This window comes from Branchiostoma lanceolatum, chromosome 16, assembly GCF_035083965.1.
Source record: "Branchiostoma lanceolatum isolate klBraLanc5 chromosome 16, klBraLanc5.hap2, whole genome shotgun sequence".
Lineage (NCBI taxonomy): Eukaryota > Metazoa > Chordata > Leptocardii > Amphioxiformes > Branchiostomatidae > Branchiostoma > Branchiostoma lanceolatum.
Genome location: NC_089737.1, coordinates 7,766,864 through 7,786,844, shown reverse-complemented (window position 1 = coordinate 7,786,844; position 19,981 = coordinate 7,766,864). Strand labels below are relative to the sequence as shown.

General features: G+C 42.1%; 2 protein-coding genes across 2 annotated transcripts; one reads left to right on the top strand and one right to left on the bottom strand.

Moving 5' to 3' along the window:
* Positions 1-2,482: 2,482 nt before the first annotated feature.
* Positions 2,483-10,140, top strand: LOC136421707 (uncharacterized). Its single transcript, XM_066409190.1, has 6 exons — positions 2,483-2,731; positions 3,951-4,914; positions 5,460-5,533; positions 6,206-6,312; positions 6,865-6,974; positions 8,252-10,140. Exons 2-6 carry the CDS (start codon positions 3,955-3,957, stop codon positions 8,600-8,602), a joined length of 1,602 nt encoding a protein of 533 aa, XP_066265287.1. The 5' UTR covers positions 2,483-2,731; positions 3,951-3,954; the 3' UTR covers positions 8,603-10,140.
* LOC136421706 (fatty acyl-CoA hydrolase precursor, medium chain-like) lies at positions 9,380-18,631 on the bottom strand. The gene is made up of 10 exons (XM_066409189.1): positions 18,506-18,631; positions 16,788-16,929; positions 16,273-16,495; positions 15,385-15,564; positions 14,508-14,782; positions 13,746-13,833; positions 12,996-13,169; positions 12,361-12,517; positions 11,445-11,664; positions 9,380-10,481 (listed from the first exon to the last, which is right to left on the bottom strand). The coding sequence occupies exons 1-10, from the start codon at positions 18,579-18,581 to the stop codon at positions 10,220-10,222; spliced, it is 1,797 nt and encodes a 598-aa protein (XP_066265286.1). The 5' UTR covers positions 18,582-18,631; the 3' UTR covers positions 9,380-10,219.
* Positions 18,632-19,981: the final 1,350 nt, after the last annotated feature.

Here is a 19,981-nt window from a genome sequence, read left to right as displayed (position 1 = left end):
TCGCAAACGTTTGAAGATTAACAGTAGTTTGGGACCCGTTCATTTAAAGGGTTACAGACTTTTCGCCCCCTGACCCGTTTGTCTCCGGGTCCTTTCGTCCCCGTCATGGACATTTCGTCCTCGGATGACGCTTGTCTCACAATTACAAGTTACTCAATTTTTATCATAACATTTCATCAAACTTGTCAAAAATCCTTCACTGTTGCTTTCTCAAGTCTTTCACCTTGGAAAACTGACACTCAAATGACGCGCGGGAGGTGAGGATCTGTCACGATGTCGCCGCCGCCGCGCCCGCCATCTTGGTTGTTTACGCATGTTGCAAATCGCTCGTGGGCGCCTTTTACGGAGTTTGTGTGAGTAAATAAGCTGACTGAAATGAAATTTTGACAAGAAAATTTACTGTATGTGGCTGTATTTTGAAAAACGCTAAGATATTCATGTTGCTAAATTCACCGATGCCCAAGACCGACTGGAAGTGTATCTCGGTCGAAGTATGACACGTCTGGAAATGGCAAGTGCTTCGTCAGCTTACACTTTAGCTGCCGGAAAATACTTTTAAAGTAATATTTAATCAAGTACAGGATAATACCTGATAAAAAACTACTAGTAGTCATTTAGGGTTTAAATCTTGTTACATAGGAGGACGAAACGTCCATAATGAGGACGAAAGGACCAGGGGACGAACGGGTCAGGGGGCGAAAAGACCTGATACCATTTAAAGATGGGCCCTTGGAAAAGGGTGTTTAGTATAAAGATTGTACAGTGCATAAAGGCAACCTTCATGGCAAACTTCGCCACTTGACCACCTCACCAAAACTGCTTTGCGATACTTCTATAGTTGCACAGACATAAATAGCAGCAATTGTCTTGTGTGTGGGCCACGACACCAGCAACAGCTGCCTGTGGCCCACGTGTATTGTATCGTTCACAATTTGAATAAATCACAAATCACAAATCACTGGTGATATATGGCATCATAGCCAACACCGATAGTGTATTGGGAATCACAGAAATACACACACATACATACACAGGGAGAGAAATACACATACTAGTACACACACACACACAGACACATACATACACGCATACATACATACACACAAACATATACACACACACCATTCCCTCAGCTTCCTTGCAATGCCCTATACTAAATTTTCAAGAAAAGCCCTGTAAACGATTTATGTCTAAATAAAATGCCTAAAGCTACACAGTTTTATAACGCCCCCCTCCCCACGGTACTGTTTACGAAGTTCTCTTCACCAAAACCTGACTTATACCATAATTACTTTAGGTACCCACCAGATATACTTCTGCGACATCCGCCTGTGGTCTTACAGCTTGTCTTTACGGACAACAGGACGCAGTTTGGGCGAGTCAAACGTGCGAAAATTGCCTCTCCTCAGCGGAACGAACGCTAAGAACAAAGTGACCTCATTGGGTCAAAGGTGACAGGCAAAAATGTTAACCTGATAATCTACATAGCGTCAAAGCATCACTGCTATTTCTCGTCTCCGTTCATAATACTACATGCTTCCCTGATCAATGACATGGCGTTCTAACAAATAAAACCTTTGTCATATAAAGAATGTAACATTAAATCATTGTTGAGAAATAGGTTTAGTTAGATAAAAGATTAACATTTTTTCTATTTTTATCGTCAATGTCAACAGCCCTTCTCAATGTGAGACAGAGCGCGTTCAACCTTTTCAACGCATTGTCCATTCCGTATCAGTGATATTGATACACCTTTTTTTTTTACAACTTCATGCAAGAAGGCGAATTGCACATGGATTTATTAGGGCATATAACAATAGTAATGAACAAGACAAGAGAAGGAAATATTAAAATGTAATAAAACAATGGTAAATTACAAGGTTAACCTCTACCGTTATTAATTTAGTTAGTGTACTGGGCCCCTTAATCAAATCAAATCGGCAAAATTGTATTGGCCACCCAGTTGTCTAAAAATTCAATGAATAGATAAACCTGGGGATATATGACTTCTTTCGCCATCAGTGGAGAGTTAAGGTAAGTAACTGGTTGGTTGTTTGGTTGTTTGGTTGTTTGGTTGATTGGTTGGTTGGTTGGTTGGTTTTGTTGGTTGGTTGGTTGGTTGGTTGGTTGGTTGGTTGGTTGGTTGGTTGGTTGGTTGGTTAATTGGTTGGTTGGTTGGTTGGTTGGTTGGTTGGTTGGTTGGTTGGTTAGCTAGTCGGTTGGTCAGTTGCTTAGTCGGTCGGTTGGTTGGTCGGTCGGTCAGTCGGGTAGTTAGTTATTCGGTTGGTTGGTCGGTCGGTTGGTTGCTTGCTTGGTTATCTTTTGTCTTTTCTGTCTGCTCCATTTGACTCAGATAACAAGGCACTCAGGAAATTATACGATTGTTTATCCATACATCTGCTTGTTTAGGTGCAGTAAGTCAAAATCACGGTATTGTTTTCAGAAAAATTACAGACTGAATGCTCTCACCTCCACATTTCCAAAACGAAACATTATGGTGATAATCAGGTGATTATTTGACCTCTCACGTTCAGATCTTCAAAACAGAAACTTATGGGGATAATCAGGTAGCCATTTGACCTATTACCTTTACCCTGTGTCAGGACATGTATTTATTATTTCCTCGCCATTTCCAACCATTCCTCTACGGACAAATATTGAACATTTTCTTCCGTGTCAAGTGAATGCCGGTCACAACAGTTTCAACATTGATGCTACAATATCTCGACTGGTGGGTATACGAACTTGTTATTATAACGCTAATGAACTAATGATCTACGTTGACGATAGAGAAATAATTTGCTCGTAAACAGTGTTACGACTGGGGAGGGGGGCTTAATTGGTCTTGTTGGATATGACGGGAGAGAAATCCTGCTCCAAAACATGAAAATACATATATCTGCTTTGTTATAATACTGTAAGTTTATGGTGTGAATTTGCTGGCACATGACCTTCCATCATCACTCCTACATTTATTGCACACAGTGACACACATATGCATAGTGACACACATACACACAGTGACACATATGCACACAGTGACACACATGCACAGTAACACACATGCACACAGTGACGCACATGCGCACAGTGTCACACATGCGCACAGTGTCACACATGCGCACAGTGAGACACATACACGTAGTGACATACATGCAGTGACACACACATATACACACAGTGACACACACACACACACATTCACCCAATGTATACTTGCACACACACAGGGACGCACACACACACACAAAGACAAACTCTATATCACGGTGTCATTGTGGATATTAAAGAAAATCAGATAGTGAACAAGATCACGATTATGTTTGTTGTAATTGAAGATAACCTTACAGAGGGGTGTAGGTATTTTCTCTTAAAGGTGCCCTAAGTGATTTCAGGGGGTAAAACTTGAAATATTCTGGGGAAAACAATTCTGTTTTGTGAGGTTGAAATTGACATTTGCTTCCCCATATTAGCACATCTGCATCATTATTTCAGACTTTGGGCTTCTAACAATAACACAGAAGCAAGCCACAAAAGGAATATCTTATTTATTGGGTCCCCCTAAAAATCAGCCCAGAATCCAGCCGTAACCGTTTTCTGTCGACAATTTTCGGTAAGTTCCGGCAGCGTGACGTCACAATGCCCAGGGACATTGAGCCATGACCACGTGATTGTTTCTTCGGATGCGTTCGGGACTTATCGGTCAGAATCGTGCATGTTCGGAAGATTTGAAATGATGGCTGGCCTCCAAGTGCTCAGATATTCAATGAGTTCCCATCACACAACGACATCACATTTTTGCTCCATGATGGTCGATATGTGATGGTATAGTGTTATCTAAACTTACTATGGATAGAAATCAGATTAAAAAAAGATTTTGAATATATGACTTTCAGCGCCCTAGTATTGCTTAGGTTGCCTTTAATAATTAATCTTCCTTGATTTTACAGAAAGATGGCAGAAATAAAGGAGGATCTCTGTGGCCTGTCCCGAGATGTGACTCTGGCTGTGTTACCCAGGCTGTATATGGAAGAGGTGGTTACAGAACTCAGGAGAAGGAACATCAGTACAGACACCGGCGCTCCAGGAAACTGTCGGGAACGTCTGCTGGGGATTCTGCAGGATGTGATGGAACAAGAGTACCACAGGGCGGACACAGGAGCAAGCTCGGATCTGGACGTGCTCCAGATGCCACATGTGGGGACCACACCTGGATCTAGTCCACAAAACAGTACGACTGTTATTAGTTTACCTTCAAGGGTAGCGGGAGGAACTAGTCATGTGCAGGCCACTACGTCTGTTCCTTGTAACCTTTTGGACTTAGAAGAAGAGGACTTTGGCATTGAGGGAAGGGAGCAAACTCAGCATGTTGCTGAAAAACGCAGTGATGATGATGATGATGGCATGGCGGTCGCTGCCGTACCTGTCAGCGTTACCGTCAGTGAGAACGTCAGCTGGAGTGTGTCATCTAAAAATGCTGAAACTGCTAGAACGATCAGTGAAAGAGAAACCCATTGCGGATTGAATGCACAACATGCACATTCCTGTAGTTTGAAACAGGAACCGATCGATCAAAACAGAGACGGTACGTCCGAAAATATGATTGACAGGTGTCAGCACTGTAGCTGCAGTTCCCATCGCAGTCCCGCCTTTCCCACGGTCATGGCGGAGGATTTGCTCGCATCATTCGGAAACGTCTTGGAACAGGGCCAGAGTGAGAACATGGTTTTCGTTGTGCACGAGCTAGTGAAACAGGTCGCAGAAAATCGGAGGGCAATTCAAGAGCTCCGTGACCAACAGCAGCAGCGATTGGAAGAGCCGAGCGTATCCGGCGGCCAGGAGGAGTTGGAAGTGGAGAATGGAAGTTGTAGAAAAAGACGCAAAACAAAGCACAAGTTGCCTGACAAGTGTAGAGTAAGTATAATTATTTGGTTGTACGTTGGTCTTCTTATTTTTGAGTCTCTGCAATTCTATGACTGACATATATGCTTTTTTTCTGATAGAAACACTGACTATAGGATTACCATTGTTGTTGCAGAGTGGTGTACTGTAATTCTTGATTTGTTAGTAGTAACTTGATTTTAGCTACTTTAACGGTCACTAGTCAATCACCAAAATTTCAGCATCACAAAGGTTTGATCATTAACATTTGGGACAGTGATATTTGTTCCCATCGTTACGTTGTAATTAGATGCAGTTATCATGAACTACTCACTTTTCCCCTAACCGCAAAAATTACCTACTGCAATATTAAATGGATTAACAGTAACTTGTGGCAATAATGTTGATTCAAATGTAACTGCGATTCTATTTAGGCCCTGTGGAAGATATCTTTGGAGCTTGGGAAATGTCAAGGCCATGTTAATGTTAGAATTTACTAGTAGGTTATGTCACAAGAATATCTAATATTTCCTGCTGTTTTGTTCCATTTATAAGTCTTTGATTTGCAACTGTTTCAGGATAATGTGAGGAAGATATACAAGGCTCTTCTAGAAGGTGACAACGATTTCAACGGATTCAACTTCAATGAAACGTACGTAGTATATTGTGATCCAACTTATATATACTAGCAAACATATCATCATCATCATCATCATCATCATCATCATCATCACTTCAAGTCCACTCTAGCTGTCCAATCATTTTGCTGTTCATTATGTTGTAGGTCCTCTACATGAACCCAAACGTATACATTAGTTAGAATGAACTTTCATGAATATGCTGGGTACCCTATAGCTGGACAGCCACATTTGGAAAAAAAACATTATCGAGGCCTTCTTAAGAATGTCATGAACAAAATTGTGGATATCTGAAGTGTGCATACCTCAGGGATTGCTGATGCTACATAAGTACATCCCTTTAATGTGGTGGCCTTAGGCCTAGGATACCTGGCAGAATTATAATAATTGATGTTATGTCATGAGAAGTGAGAAGAGAATTTTTTTATCATTAATAAAGCTTGTACATGTTCTGTTTTAAGATTTGCAAAGTAGCATGTGTAATATACATGTACATAAAAACAAGCTTCAGTTTTTATCTGTTGTAATTTATTCTAAAACATAGCTCATGTGATGTTACATATATCAGGGTACATACATGTGATGTTACATATATCATTTGCAACTGGAGACAGGATACATCAATTGAACATCATGTCAGGAAGATTTTATGCAACGACTAAATGTTAGCCTTTACTTGTACTTAGACTGACTTCACGGTATAACCAGCAAGTACTGCAGACCCTCCACTCGGAGATTACCAGAGAGTACGGTGGGGAACAGAGATGCCCTTTTTCACCGATGGAAGTGAAAGGTGATTGTCTTTAAAGTGTCATGATTGACATTAATTTGAATACTGTAAATGCACTTAAGTTCATGTGGTTTTATTTCGTGCTAAGGCGAAACTGGGGTGTTCGTGGTTGTTTTAATTTTGCGGCAGCTTTATAGTCACATACTGCTACGGTATTGGACAAAATGTTCGCGGTTGTTTTAAGTTGGCGGTAAAACGGTTGCCATGAAAACCGTGATCATAAAACCACCGCAAACATTTGTGCATTTACACTTTTGTGCCGCAATGGTATTTTTCAAAAGGTCTGTTTATGATAATGTTTTATTCTGGTTTCACCTTTATGATATTTATGATATAACAAATTTATGCGCAACTTTATGTTAACTTTTAGCCTGAGTGCCAGCATTTTTAGCTTCCGTACGCTACCCAAGCTCCGCTCCTTGCCGGGAGCAGAGCTTGGGTAGCGCAGCGGAGATTGTGTTGTGGACGGAAGCTAAAAAGGCTGGTACTCAGGCTAGTTAACTTTATGATTGACATAATTGAAGCTTGTCATTATTTTTTTTTAAATCCTCTCAGACGCCGCCAAACGATACTACAGATCACAGAAGGACGACAGGGTCCGCAGAGACAAGGGTCGACTCACGGCGCACAGGAACGCTATGAGGAAGGAACAACGCCTTACACAGGTGAATTGAGAGCTTTGCTATTTTTGTCGTTTTTAACAAGAAATGTTAGCATAAGATTACGCTGTAGCTAGTGTGGTAAAATTTGTTACCAGTTGCAACTTGTTTTGTTGTGGTTCATGATGAAATTTCTAAATACAGCTAGTTTTTTAAATCAATTCATCAGAGCCTGATGTTGCCATCGATTTACGAAGAAAGTCGGCTCAATTGTAGCAGCATCTCTTCCCCCTAGGCCAGAAACATTAATGCTCAAGACAAGCATGACTTCACTGACCCATTAGGAGAAGCAGGGGTTACGAAGGCTGCTCGGGAAATTCCCTACCCCATTTAGACCGGAACGTTTTGAGCCACTCACACCGGGGCATGCCCCTACTCTTTTTCGAAAGATGCGGTGGGTTCTTTTACGTGCTCAAGGTGTGGCTCTCCTCAAACACGGGAACTCCATTTAACGTCCTATCCGAGGGATGTCCCTAGTAAAAGATTTTGCCAGTTGAACTCTGATATTGTACACGTCAGGTTGTTATACATGATGTACCAGTAGTAAAGAAACTGAACTTGTAGTATATACTGTATCACAAGGCAACCCATTTCTTATGTATCCATAATGTTACATTTCCAACGCTATCAGGTCAATTACCCTGAAAAAAGGCTGAAAGAAGAGCCCAAAATTTTGTAGGTCTGAATTCTTTTGTAAAGCTCCATTGCTGGGTTACACGTATCTGCAACTTTGTCTTTGAAAACAGTGTATTTGAGAGCTAGGTCAAAACACAAAGAGATAACCAGAACTTGTATACAACTTGGTGTAAACAGGAGTTTCACTTCGGTAGTTTACTGGGTATGTGTTGTCTGAAAGACCTCACACCATCAGCAGCATTGAACAGCATAAAGGTTTGCATTTTGGCAAAGGAATGGGTTCATGGAACTCTAGTACTAGTATTAAGTTAAAGTTAAAATCCTCCCACACCATTATTGATGTATAGGGTGGTGCCCATCTCCATTTCATAGCCCTGGGCCACACTGTGGTGCAATCACTGTAGCAGGGGGCTAGTCCACTGGCAGTGAAGTGTGTTTAACTTCCATACTGTTTCATAAGTATGTACCATTTTTATAAAGTCTTTGGTATGACTATGCGCCTCTTGTCCAGAGGTGTCCTACCTGGGGCTTGAACCCCAGTCCTTCTGGTCCAAGTAATTTGAACCAGATCACTACACCACAGGGACACCCCGGAACTCTAGTATTAGTAGATGTTATAAGAAGAGATGTTATAATATCTCTTCCAGAAAGTACATCGCAGGAGGAGAGCGTTAGAAAAGTGCCAGCACTCCTGGACGGACAGGACCAAAAAGATGGCGGCAGAGATCCTGGCCAAGCAGTACCAGTCCTCAGAGTCGAGCGGGGACGAGAGCCAGGACCCCCCGCGGTTTACCGTGAGGCGCCTCCCCTGGGAGTCGGAGGCGCTGCGGAGACTGAAGGACTCATTGGATGAGGTGTGCCCACAGAGGGGCGCCGCTCGGGTACTGTCGACTGATCTGTCTGACAGGACAGTACCCGACGGCACCCCAGCATGGGCTGTGAAGGGGGTGTACCAGGGGGACCTGGATGAAGGTATGTCGGACAGTCTGGAAGACTGAAAATAGATATCGCTAAGACCATGCACACTATTTTCTTCTTTTTCGGACATTGCCTACCAAGCAGATACTGTCTAATGAGCTGTCTGAGAGAACAGTACCTGATGGCACCCCGGCATGGGCTGTTAAGGGGGTGTACCAAGGGGACCTGGATGAAGGTATGTCGGACAGTCTGGAAGACTAAACAACCCCATAGGGCCATGTCAAGCTATCTTATTGGTTTTTGGACATTGTTTAACAAGTGGGTACTAAAAAAATTCTGATGAGCTGTTTATGACTTTATGACTTTTTGAACAGTACCCGATGGCACCCCAGCATGGGCTGTGAAAGGGGTGTACCAGGGGGACTAGGATGAAGGTATGTCAGACAGTCTGGAAGACTAAAAAAGGATCCTTAAGACCATGCACACTATTGCAAATGGGTACTGTCGGATGATTTTCTTGACAGGACAGTACCTGGCGGCACCCCAGCATGGGCTGTTAAGGGGGTGTACCAGGGGGACTTGGAAGAAATTATGTCAGTCTTAAAGACTAAAAAAAGTCCCTTATATAGCCACACCTAGTTAAACTTTAGTAAAATCTAGTTATGCATAACTTTATCTACGTATTTTTGTGTATTTATATGTTTGTCCCTTTAATTGTTGACTCTCGTAAATCAGCTTTGCTGTCTGTGTAGTGTACTGTAACACTTGCCAGTAGATATAAGAGGTCACACCAATGTGACCAATCAATTTTTTAAGGTTCACTGATGTTTTTGTTAGCAAAAATGAAAACAGGGAGCTAGGAAGAAACCAAGCATTTTACTATATCCACTCCTGGATGAAAGTATGTCAGGTAGTCTAGAAGACTTAAAAATGGTCAGTATGGCCACACCAATCCATTTTCTTGGTTCTATGGCATTTTCTAAAGAAAAATTCAGCATTGTGTCAAGATGAAAACAGAAGGCTGGGCATGTGACTTTATCCACCCTCTTGAAACTATGTGTTTGGAGGTACAGAATTTTCTCTCCGACTTATGATGACTTTACAGTATAGCGTTGTTGTTTCTTTTTTATCTGGGAACCAACAAAATAAATTGGTTTGGCCTAATAACTGTTTCTATTACTCTTGATAGTATCCAGATTTGTATGTCAGACTGTCACATTTGATTGTCTAGTCATCTTTCTGTAATATCAGTGAATAAATGCAAATTCAATGTTTCAGGGCAGTCAGATATGCTGTAATATAATGATTGTACAAAACATGTATTTGTTATATGTATCTTTTTAATGATTAAAAGATTCTATGTCGTTAACACATTAAAGCCAATTATGTTTAATGATTTCATTGAAATTGCAATATTCACCTTGTCTTTCTTTTTCTGCAAGAAGCCTACAATTTTATAGCATTATATTCTATGTTTAAAAACTGTGCTAAAACATTAAGCTAATTATTTTTAGTTATTCCCTTGAAATTGCAATCTTGGCCTAGCCTTACTTTTCTTCAACAAGCCTGTCCTATTTTGTACCATTCTGTTTTATGATTAAAAACTGTTCCAATGAAAGTACATTTAAGACAATTATTTTCGTGAACTGGCCATCTTGCTTCAGACTTTCTTCTTCTGTAACTAGCTTGTTCTTCTTTTAGATGTTGCACAGAAAACAAGCCAAGAGAATAGGGAAACCCCAAAAGCCCCATGAGACCTTAACAGCTGCGCTGGTAATGTCCTCCTCCCCCATGAGCTTTGGTACGACCTCGTTCCAAAACTTCATCCGTTTCTCCCTGAGCTCTACGTCAGCGGATGACGTCAGGTTCAGCTTCATGTAGGCTTTAGAGGAAGGCGTGTACCGGGGCCAGTCTGCAGAGTCGCGAATACGGGCCGCCCCAGAAAAGTCGTTTGGATCTCTGTATATGTGGTTGGAAAAGACGACAATGAATATTTAATGTGCTGTACACTTTATCAACTACAGTCACTTAACCACAGAAAACAAGGAACAAAACCAAAATAATCTTTAAGAATTACGTATACAATGCTCTTATTTCAAAACCAAAATGTAAACTAGAGCCAATACTTAAGCAACCTGTCTGCTGTATTACTCAGGGCATAATGAAATACAATAAACTAGCTACACAACATTACATCCACATTTATTTCCTTAGGTCATTAGTATAGGAACAATGCCTTTGTTTTTACGAAGGTACAATGAACAACTGCAAACATGATGGAACTATGCATTTGATATGCATAAATATATATTACAGAAACGTTTTATGATTCAATGGTTAAGGAAAAGTTGCATGCCCTGATCACAATTTCTAGTATGGTTGGACAACTTTTCTGATGGCAAATGATTTTCTTCCTAAACAAGTCAACTTATTAGATACCAATATATATCAATGATAAAATCGTAAAAAAAAGTAGCAAGGTTCTTTTATTCACAACCAGGTATTTTACAAGAGCCGACGTTTCGACGACTGTCTGTCATCTTCATCAGGGCAATTCTGACTAGTTCACAGTGCACTGAAGTTACTGCTAACAATGCAGTCCCAAATGTAAAGTATTCTTCCATCTAATTTATTAGATACTCTTAAGCGACAATGGTGAGATTGCACTGTTAGCAGTTACAGCTTCAGTGCACTCTGAAGCAGTCAATATTGCCCTGATGAAGATGACAGACATGTCGTCAAAACGCCGGCTCTTGTAAAATACTTGGTTGTGAATAAAAGAACCTTGCTATTCAGTCATTCGCCAACCTGATGAAATTATTCACGGTATCATTTTAACTGCAAGGCACAAGAAACAATTACCTGCCTTCTTCATAGTTACAAAAGTGTCTAATTTGGAAAAGGTGATTTGAGCTGACTCACCCATTGTTCGCGAAGTTGACCCAATAAGCCATGATGTCCAGACTCAGGTCTCTCTCCTGGTCGGTAAACGGAAGCTTCCACGCCGCGTCTTGACGTAACAGCGGGATTCCGAAGACGTAGAACAGCTCGTCCATGTGCTCGGCTTTCACGAAGTCCGGCTTGAAGGGGAAAATGGAGGAGCGGTGCTGGAACTCGTACTGGTACACCCGAACAGACTGAGCTGTAAGAACGGTTCACGAAAGTTTTGTGAACATATTTTTTCATGAAAAAAATTGACTGAGAAATATCTACAATGTTACCAGAAAATTGGCTAATGCGTGATTTAAAGACGGCAATCTATTTTTTTTTCTCTTGCATTCAAACATTCGTGACCCCTACGTGCGGCTGTCGGGCTATTTTGGGGTCCGGCCGGGACCCCGAATCATTTTAACTCGGACCTAAAATCAACCGGGACTACACCCCTGCGGGCACCGGCGCAATTGGAACCTAAGCATAAGAAGGCCCATGCTCATCGGAGAGTAAGAGAGCGTAGCTCTGTTCCCCTATCTAGATAGAGAAAAACATAATAATAACTTTATTGCACAACAATTGTACAAGGTACAAATTATGGCATTCACTGGTACATAGATAACATTCTATTAGGCTAACCAATCTATCTAATACAATATTATGTAGTAGTCTATCTTATACAATATGGTGAAGTAGTCTATCTTATACAATACAGTAGTATGGGATGACAATGGGATTTTACAAACATTGGAGGAGTTTCTTACGTCTAGACATTCTTTGATATATTTCCCAGTGTATACCATGCATGGGTTGTCACATGTCATTATGTACTTGAATTTGCTGTTCAAGTCCATTGAGATAAATCCTGGTAAATCCGACGATAGCATTGATAACATATCAGTTGTACCTGATTGAGTTTCTGCCATCAAAACGGTTGATGCTACAAATCCCACATCATTCTTCAACTGAACGAACTGGTCTCGGACGACGAACAGATCGTCTTTGTCAACTGAACCCAGGTACTCCTGTATCACTGCTGGGATGAGTACACTCATGTTCCCCTTCTGAACAAGAAAATACAAAGGACTTTGCCATATAATCAATATAAAGTGTGCCAATCAAAACGAACAACTTACAGATAGTGATAGGTGATGTGAGGTTTTTCTTCTTTCTATTTGGAGAAAAATGTACAGCCTGTGGGTATACCTGGGTTAAAGCTACTTGGAGGAATGCACATTGTGACGAACAAGATGGAGAAATTCTTTAAATACACTATGTGCCATCCTTATATATTAGAAGTTAGAGTTCGTTTATAGTATTTACTAGTAGATTTCTTGTGTGGAGCTCGTAGATAAGCCACCGTCACATTTATTGTGTTATTTGTTTTGTTTTGTTGTTGAGAAGCTATGACGAGTGACTACGAGCTATGGCAGACTTATCTGTCGCAATCAAATATGAATGACACATTCATAATTGTTCCAAAATGCCCTCAGTTTTCAGTTGTAAACGTACATGTTACATTGCAAGTCATAGGGCCCTTACCGGATATGTCAAGCCGACAAAGAACAAATAGTACGGTAGTCCGGCTTGAAATTCGGCGGCGGTCATCCCATCAGCATACAGGCCCCTGGTGATGGACAACATCCAGCCATATTCGTCGTTGTTTGTGCCAAGAAGGTAGTCAACCTTGTTGAGCTGCTGCTTTTTGACCAGATTCTGTACAAAACATTATTCATTTTGGACCCTTCGTGCTCCTTTGCTTTACATGCGAGTAGAATTAGCTACAACACAATTATAATTGCTATTTACTGGAATCGTGTTGATTATATGTATACAACGATGGTGGTGCCCCGGCTGACACAAGCAGATATTGTCAAGTAAGGCTCTGCTACGAGCAAAGGGCCGGAAAGGACAATGTGATTGATCTTGTTTCCTTCGATTGGGTCACCTCTTATTACCTCCATGGAAAATGGAGATACTGTTTTGGTGTGTCTGTGCGTGTACATGCGTACGCGTGTGTGTGTTTGTGTCTTCGCCTATTTGTAGTCAGCATAACATTAACATGGTGGATTTATGATGATATTTGATAGGTCTTGGGAAGACGAAGACCGAGGTCGTCGCTTGCTAGCCCAGCTTTCATACAGAGCGGAGGGGATACATTATGAGTGATGGTTGGGATCACATTATTGCCACAACGCCACCATGCGTCAAGGAGTATATGTAGCAAAGTTACGTACTGATGAAGTGCAATGTACAATACTCTTTCTAATGCACCCATAAAAAGTAACCTACGTTAGGTGCATCCATCAGGAAATGTCCGTCAACGACAGGAAGTGGGAAACCAGGTCTCCCTGCCGCCAGTATGTCCTCAGCTGACTTTCTAGAGAGAGAAAAATGTGTTGATGAAGGTTAGACATCCAGGTAATAAGATACGCAAAATGACAGTTACCCAAGCAACGTATCAGACAGCACCCACTGTTTTTAGGCAGTGACGGATGATATCTGAAACGTCTGACTGTTCCAAAACTTTATCCAGTGGCTTGATTTTAATGTGAACTGTCATTATGACTTTGATGAATCTGAACTCTTGAACGGTTGTAAGTCTGGCCTCCATCGAACTAAGGTAGTCTCTATGAGTCAACAAGTTAAAAAAATACCGGTAGAGGCTTTTTGAGGTAGAAGGCAGTCTAAGTCCCCTTGCAAATTACACATGTATTCACCCTATGCGTGATCCTACTGTTGGTCGGGTAAAGACAAATCACACAACACGGTGAAGTTATTAATTTTCGGTTAATGGTTGAGGAATCTGACAGAGATGATTAAGATACATAAAAAATATGGCACATGGACCTCTTAACTGATCTGATTGTATTCTGGGAGACGTAGATCACTGTGGGTAGCATAGAGACAAACAACACCATTACCATGGTAACAGACCAGACCGTACGCACCATGCGCTACACATAGTGCTATGCGTCTCAAAACATGCAACGGGATCTGAGAAAATGCTTATGCAGCTAACAACGCATTAAAACAAAAGGAAAATTCTGGTACCCTCTTAGGCAGCTCATCATATCGCCGTACGGTGTTGTAACACATCCAGCGGCGCTGGCAATGGTCTCAGTCGCCGCCACATCACCTACTTGTCTGCCGGGCAATATCCATACACCGCTTTGCGAGATCGCTCGGTGAAAGAGTCCCGTTGCCAGGGGAGACATGACGAGAAGGGATACGCTCTGGCTTCCAGATGATTCCCCGAAAATGGTGACCTTTTCTGGGTCCCCGCCAAAGTTACGAATGTTTGCTTGCACCCATTGTAATGCCTTGATCTGCAAGACAATATCACAATAAGACTTCAGACTTAAAGGAAAGCCAAGCAATATTAGGGCCCGAAAATTTGATTTTGAAAGTCAATTCATTTTTGACATTTCTATAGGTGATTAGTTCAAACAACACTATCACAATGTCTAGCGACATCCATGATGCTAAAATATGACGTCGGTGTGATGTGAGAACTCACTGAAAATCGTCGCAGGGCTTTTTGTAGGCTCGCGAAACTAAGGGGATCATCGTACGGATCGTTTCTGTGCGGTTTTAAAATGCTCAAAGTGTGAAGTTATTACGCAAATGTGCTAAACAGTGTTAGTAAATGTCACTAATATAAAGATTTTAGCATTTTTTTTTAAATTTCCATTTTTGGGCCCTATTATTGCTTTTGTTGCTTGAACATGACTAAGGTTGTAATAGAATTCAAACAGGAAAATACAATCATTGTAATCCACACAATTCAGATTATGTCTGCTAGGTTGGTTTTCTTTTAGAATTAAAGATCTGAGTGAATTAATTTTGCAGACAACTTGAATATAAACATAATTGACCACCAATAAGTTAATACAGATAAAATTTCATAGTAAATATGATCTTCTTTTACCTGGTCGAGGTAACCAAAGTTTGCCGGTGCGTCTTCCTCCAGCGTTTGAAGTGAATGGAAGTCACCGAGGCGGTAGTTGATGGTGACGATGACGACATTGTGGTGCGCCGCCAGAACCTCACCTGGGTACGAGCTACCGGTACCCGATGTGAAACCTCCGCCATGTATCCACACCATTACCTAATGGTTGAATAGTATTTGTGGGATTTGCTCAGTGAGCCCGGACACCATGTAACAAGACCAATATACATTGATAGCCAGACTGAGGTATCGGGTCGTTAGCCAGTTCCTGCGGCGGCCCAAAGCACTAAGCCCGCCGATCTAAATTTGCGCCACGGAGGAGTTCTAGTCCGATAGAGTCGACCGGCCGCGGCCCTTCAACTCTATCCTTCATCGGGCTTGAACTCCTCCGTAGCGCTAATTTAGATCGACGCTAATTTTGTGCCTTTGGCCGCCGATGGAACTGGCTAACGGCCCGATACCCCAGTCAGCTATGTATAGTGAAGCCAATTGCACAAGTCAGCTACAACAACAGCATTAACCTTTGTCTCAAGCATTTCGCTTCGAGTTCGACAAAAAGAAGAATACAGTATAAGATTATAACGGAAACACAATGTGTACTTGCAGCCTGGTTGGCAAGTACGGAGACATTATGTGTGTACTAAGGGGATCATCATATGGCATGTTCTTGCACGGTTTTCAAATGCTCAAAGTATGAAGTTATTACACAAATGTGGTAGACAGTGTTAGTATATGTCACTACCATATTTTGAGCATTTTTTTTATTTCCAATTTGGCCCTTATATTGCTTTGGTTGCATTTCGCTTCGAGTTCGACAAAAAGAAGAATACAGTATAAGATTATTACGGAAACACAATGTGTACTTACAGGCTGGTTGGCAAGTACGGAGACATCATGTGTGTACACGTTCAGATTCAGACAGTCCTCGCTAGCGCTAGTGGAGTTATTATCATGGCCCAAAAATTCCCCATACAAAGGTGCCGCCTCTGGTTGCATGGGATAAATAGAGGGCCGTTGGGCACATTTCTCCCCAGACCTGGTTGCATTTCGGATGCCCTCCCACGGTGTTGGGTCTTGTGGAGGGCGGAGTCTGTCGACATGAATGTTACAATCAACATTTTTCCTTGGCTTAAACTATTTTGAACACTAAGTCTAATACATATACATGCGTTATATGGGGAACAGTATGGCGTATTTATGGTGACCTTATTGAAAATCTTCGATGGGCTTTCTGGTGCATTTTCATCAGATTTCGCTAGTCCGCGCCCCAACAATAACAACAATCCAGGTTGACTTTCGACTGCGTTTTCGTTAAGCTTTTTTTATTGAAAAGTGGTATTCAATAAACACAATGATGACATTTTAAATGATGGAACACAAACCTGAGTTTCCCTGAAGTAGAAGCGGCGTACGGAATGCCTTTGAAGATGTAGATATGGTCGAAGGCAGGACTTCCGATGGAAGGGGAAGTTTCAAACTGGTACCCCTGAACATCGCCCGATGTTGTGGACACCACAACAAAATCTGAGCAAAGGCAGAATTTCATTGATTAGTTTTCAGTCTGCACAATAAATGTAGTGTTGGTTTTGATAAATCTTTTTTTTGTGATGGACACACGTTAAGAATGTATGTATGTTTGTATGTATGTATGTATGTATGTATGTATGTATGTGTGTCAAGATGATTGTCTTGATATTTGCTATGTGGATAGGTCTTATTGTGACCTCGAAATAGTCAGATTTTGGTCCCGACTCGGTTTAAGCATAATGAAACAATATGTAAGAGCCGCGAGCAACAAATCACTGCCCGCGCCGCTGCGAAAATAGACACCGCGCGCGTCCCTGTATAAGCACAAAAATAAACTTCAGAAAAAGCTCACTACTTGGAGTTCTGCATGCCATGCCTGAAGGGCACAGGAGAGGTTACACTAGACGTCAGAGGAGGCGTGGTTTGAATGCTTCTCTATTGTGATGTCGCTATGACGATGACCTTATGTTTTCACCTGTAACGTTACCGATGCCTTAGGGCCCTGTCACACTTGTGCGTATATACAAGTGCGCATGAGTTCCGCAGTGACATTTTTGGGTTTAATTAAATTTTGCGGGGAGGAAGTTGTTTGTTTACTTTGACCCACCGTTGTGCAGCCTAGTTACCAAACCAAAGAAATTACTTCTTCGGCTGAAAACTTAACCTAAACCAACAACATGTTAATACGCAACTCATGCGGGCTTGTATGTACGCACAAGTGTGATAGGGGCTTAAGGCTGTGTGTGCTGTTGAAGTGTATGCGGCAGGTAGCTTGACCTTGGTCACATTGGGAACACACAAAAAGTCGACTGAATTGATATTTCAACCGAGATTGCATGATATGGTTACACATGTAGTTTGTTGACTGACTGCATGATATAAAGATTATGTTTGTCTGTTAAAACTATCATCGCGCAATTTCCTCACCGACCCCCTCCCTTCGACTCTCTCTCTCTCATTGCACAAACCTTTAGTACGTGTTTAGAGTTTCAGCATTGTTGATCGTAGCGCTAAAATCCTGCCCCAAGAAGCTCATCTCTCTCTCTCTCTCTCTCTCTCTCTCTCTCTCTCTCTCTCTCTCTCTCGCTCTCGCTCTCGCTCTCGCTCTCGCTCTCGCTCTCGCTCTCGCTCTCTCTCTCTCTGTGAGTGTGTGTGTGTGTGTGTGAGTGTGTGTGTGTGTGTGTGTGTGTATGTGTGTGTGTGTGTACGTGCGTGTGTGTGCGTGTATGTGTCTATTTGTGTATGTCTGTGAGCGTGTACATTTCTACTTACAAAAGCATCGGTAAAAATCAACATGAAAAGCGAGGAATGCCGTGATTACGGTGTAATGATTTGATCACCGCGAAAACCCCGAACATAAAACCAACGTGAACATTTCACGATTTACAGTCTACTATGAACTGTCTCCTTCAAACAATTATAGGGCCTTTCTTCAGAACAAAACCCACCCAGACCCATCATTGTGCTCCGGGAAAGTTTAACTCAATGATTTAATATGTACTAATGGAAAGATCCCCATGAGTACACTACAACATTTGTGCTGACCAGACAAGACAATCCAAATCAAACTTACCTCCAAACGCGTAACAGATACAGAGAATCGAAATGAAGATCGCCGTACATACAGCACTGGTCCCCGAGTTGGCCATCTTGAGAGTGGTCTGAGTGACCTCTGTGACCTACAGGAATGTGGCTAATGGTCTGAAAGAAGATTGTCATCGGCTGATGTGATCCACTCGCCAGTCCCTCGGTGACTGGCTCATGCACTCTTCTGTAAACGAACGGTGTCGTTAACAAATGACAGCTAGGACCCAAGCAAGCAACAGCTTCGTAGTCATGGGTGTGTCTGTTTCCGGGGCCTACACAGGCCAGCTGCTCAGCTCTAAGTCCAACATCCCCCCACGGAAATTATACAAAAGCCCGGCCCATCCCCGGTTGTATTTCATGGTCCTAACTATAGGGCTGGCTGCTGCAAGAAATAGACGAGCCTGGAGACAGATCTCCATCTTCACTGCTACCTTGTCCCCCCAACGACCCGGAGGTCAAGGGACTAGGTAGGTAGGTAACTATAGGAGGGGGGGGGGGGGGGGTAAATTTCCTTGGGGCATGTTGGCTGGCCTGTGCCTAGCCGTCGGGGTAGCGACCTTGGGAGCGGACCAAAGCTATAAACAAGGCTGCACTCCAGGCTAGTGTAAGCGCAGCCCTGTAAACAGTCTATGCTAAGGCTACCCGATGTCTGGCGCACGACTTCACGAAACACTGTAGGAATTCGCGCGCAGAACAAGCATAAGCTGACATCTGCTTGGAGATTATCGCATCATGAAAAAATATAGATGATCATGATCTGATCGTTACTCACAGGGCCGATGTGGGAACCAGTGAAACAAATCAAAGGAGCGAGTAGAAACAAGTGATTCCAACCGAGATTCGAACCTACGCCGAAACCGGCAGCCCAAATCACAGGCACGCACGCCTTAACCACTAGGCTAAAAGGTCGCGAACAGTTAGACTGGTCAGTTGGAGGCGCTTGAACCCCCACTGTTACACATCTGAGATGTCTCGTACATGTCAGGAACTGTTCTGGATAGTTTGTGTTTATCTAACATCAGATATGGGCATGTTGGGTATGTCAGCGGACGTGATAAAATAGATACTGTATGTCATAACAAATCTGCGTTCTGCCAGACAGTTAGAAAAGTAACATAAGGCCACAGCAAGTAAATTTTATGGATGACATCCTCCGCAGACTCCAAAACTAATGAGATCGGGCGAAAAAAAACAAGGCAGGCAAAAATAAACATTCCTATATTTTCAAATTTTGAGATCATAAGTCTTCTTAAACAAGTATTGAGGTGACAAAATATGATATCACGACCAACAGGTCTTTTATTCCTGCATTCAACCAATGAGGTTTTATATATAATATAAAACCTTGATTCAACATTAAACATGTCCTTGTAGATGTGTATACATCTCAATAGACTAACTACAACAAATGCAGAAAAGAGCTTGTTGTAGCATCATCTGAAGCAACTACACTGGGTATTCA

Excerpts from the sequence above, each read along its gene's own strand:
- LOC136421707 (XM_066409190.1), top strand. The coding sequence starts at position 3,955 with ATGGCAGAAATAAAGGAGGATCTCTGTGGCCTGTCCCGAGATGTGACT. Across the intron at positions 5,534-6,205 it reads GGATTCAACTTCAATGAAAC|ACTGACTTCACGGTATAACC; the intron begins GTACGTAGTATA and ends ACTTGTACTTAG. Across the intron at positions 6,313-6,864 it reads TTCACCGATGGAAGTGAAAG|ACGCCGCCAAACGATACTAC; the intron begins GTGATTGTCTTT and ends AAATCCTCTCAG.
- LOC136421706 (XM_066409189.1), bottom strand. The coding sequence starts at position 18,581 with ATGGCCAACTCGGGGACCAGTGCTGTATGTACGGCGATCTTCATTTCG. Across the intron at positions 16,496-16,787 it reads TCTACTTCAGGGAAACTCAG|ACTCCGCCCTCCACAAGACC; the intron begins GTTTGTGTTCCA and ends TCATGTCGACAG. Across the intron at positions 15,565-16,272 it reads CCGTACTTGCCAACCAGCCT|GTAATGGTGTGGATACATGG; the intron begins GTAAGTACACAT and ends TTCAACCATTAG.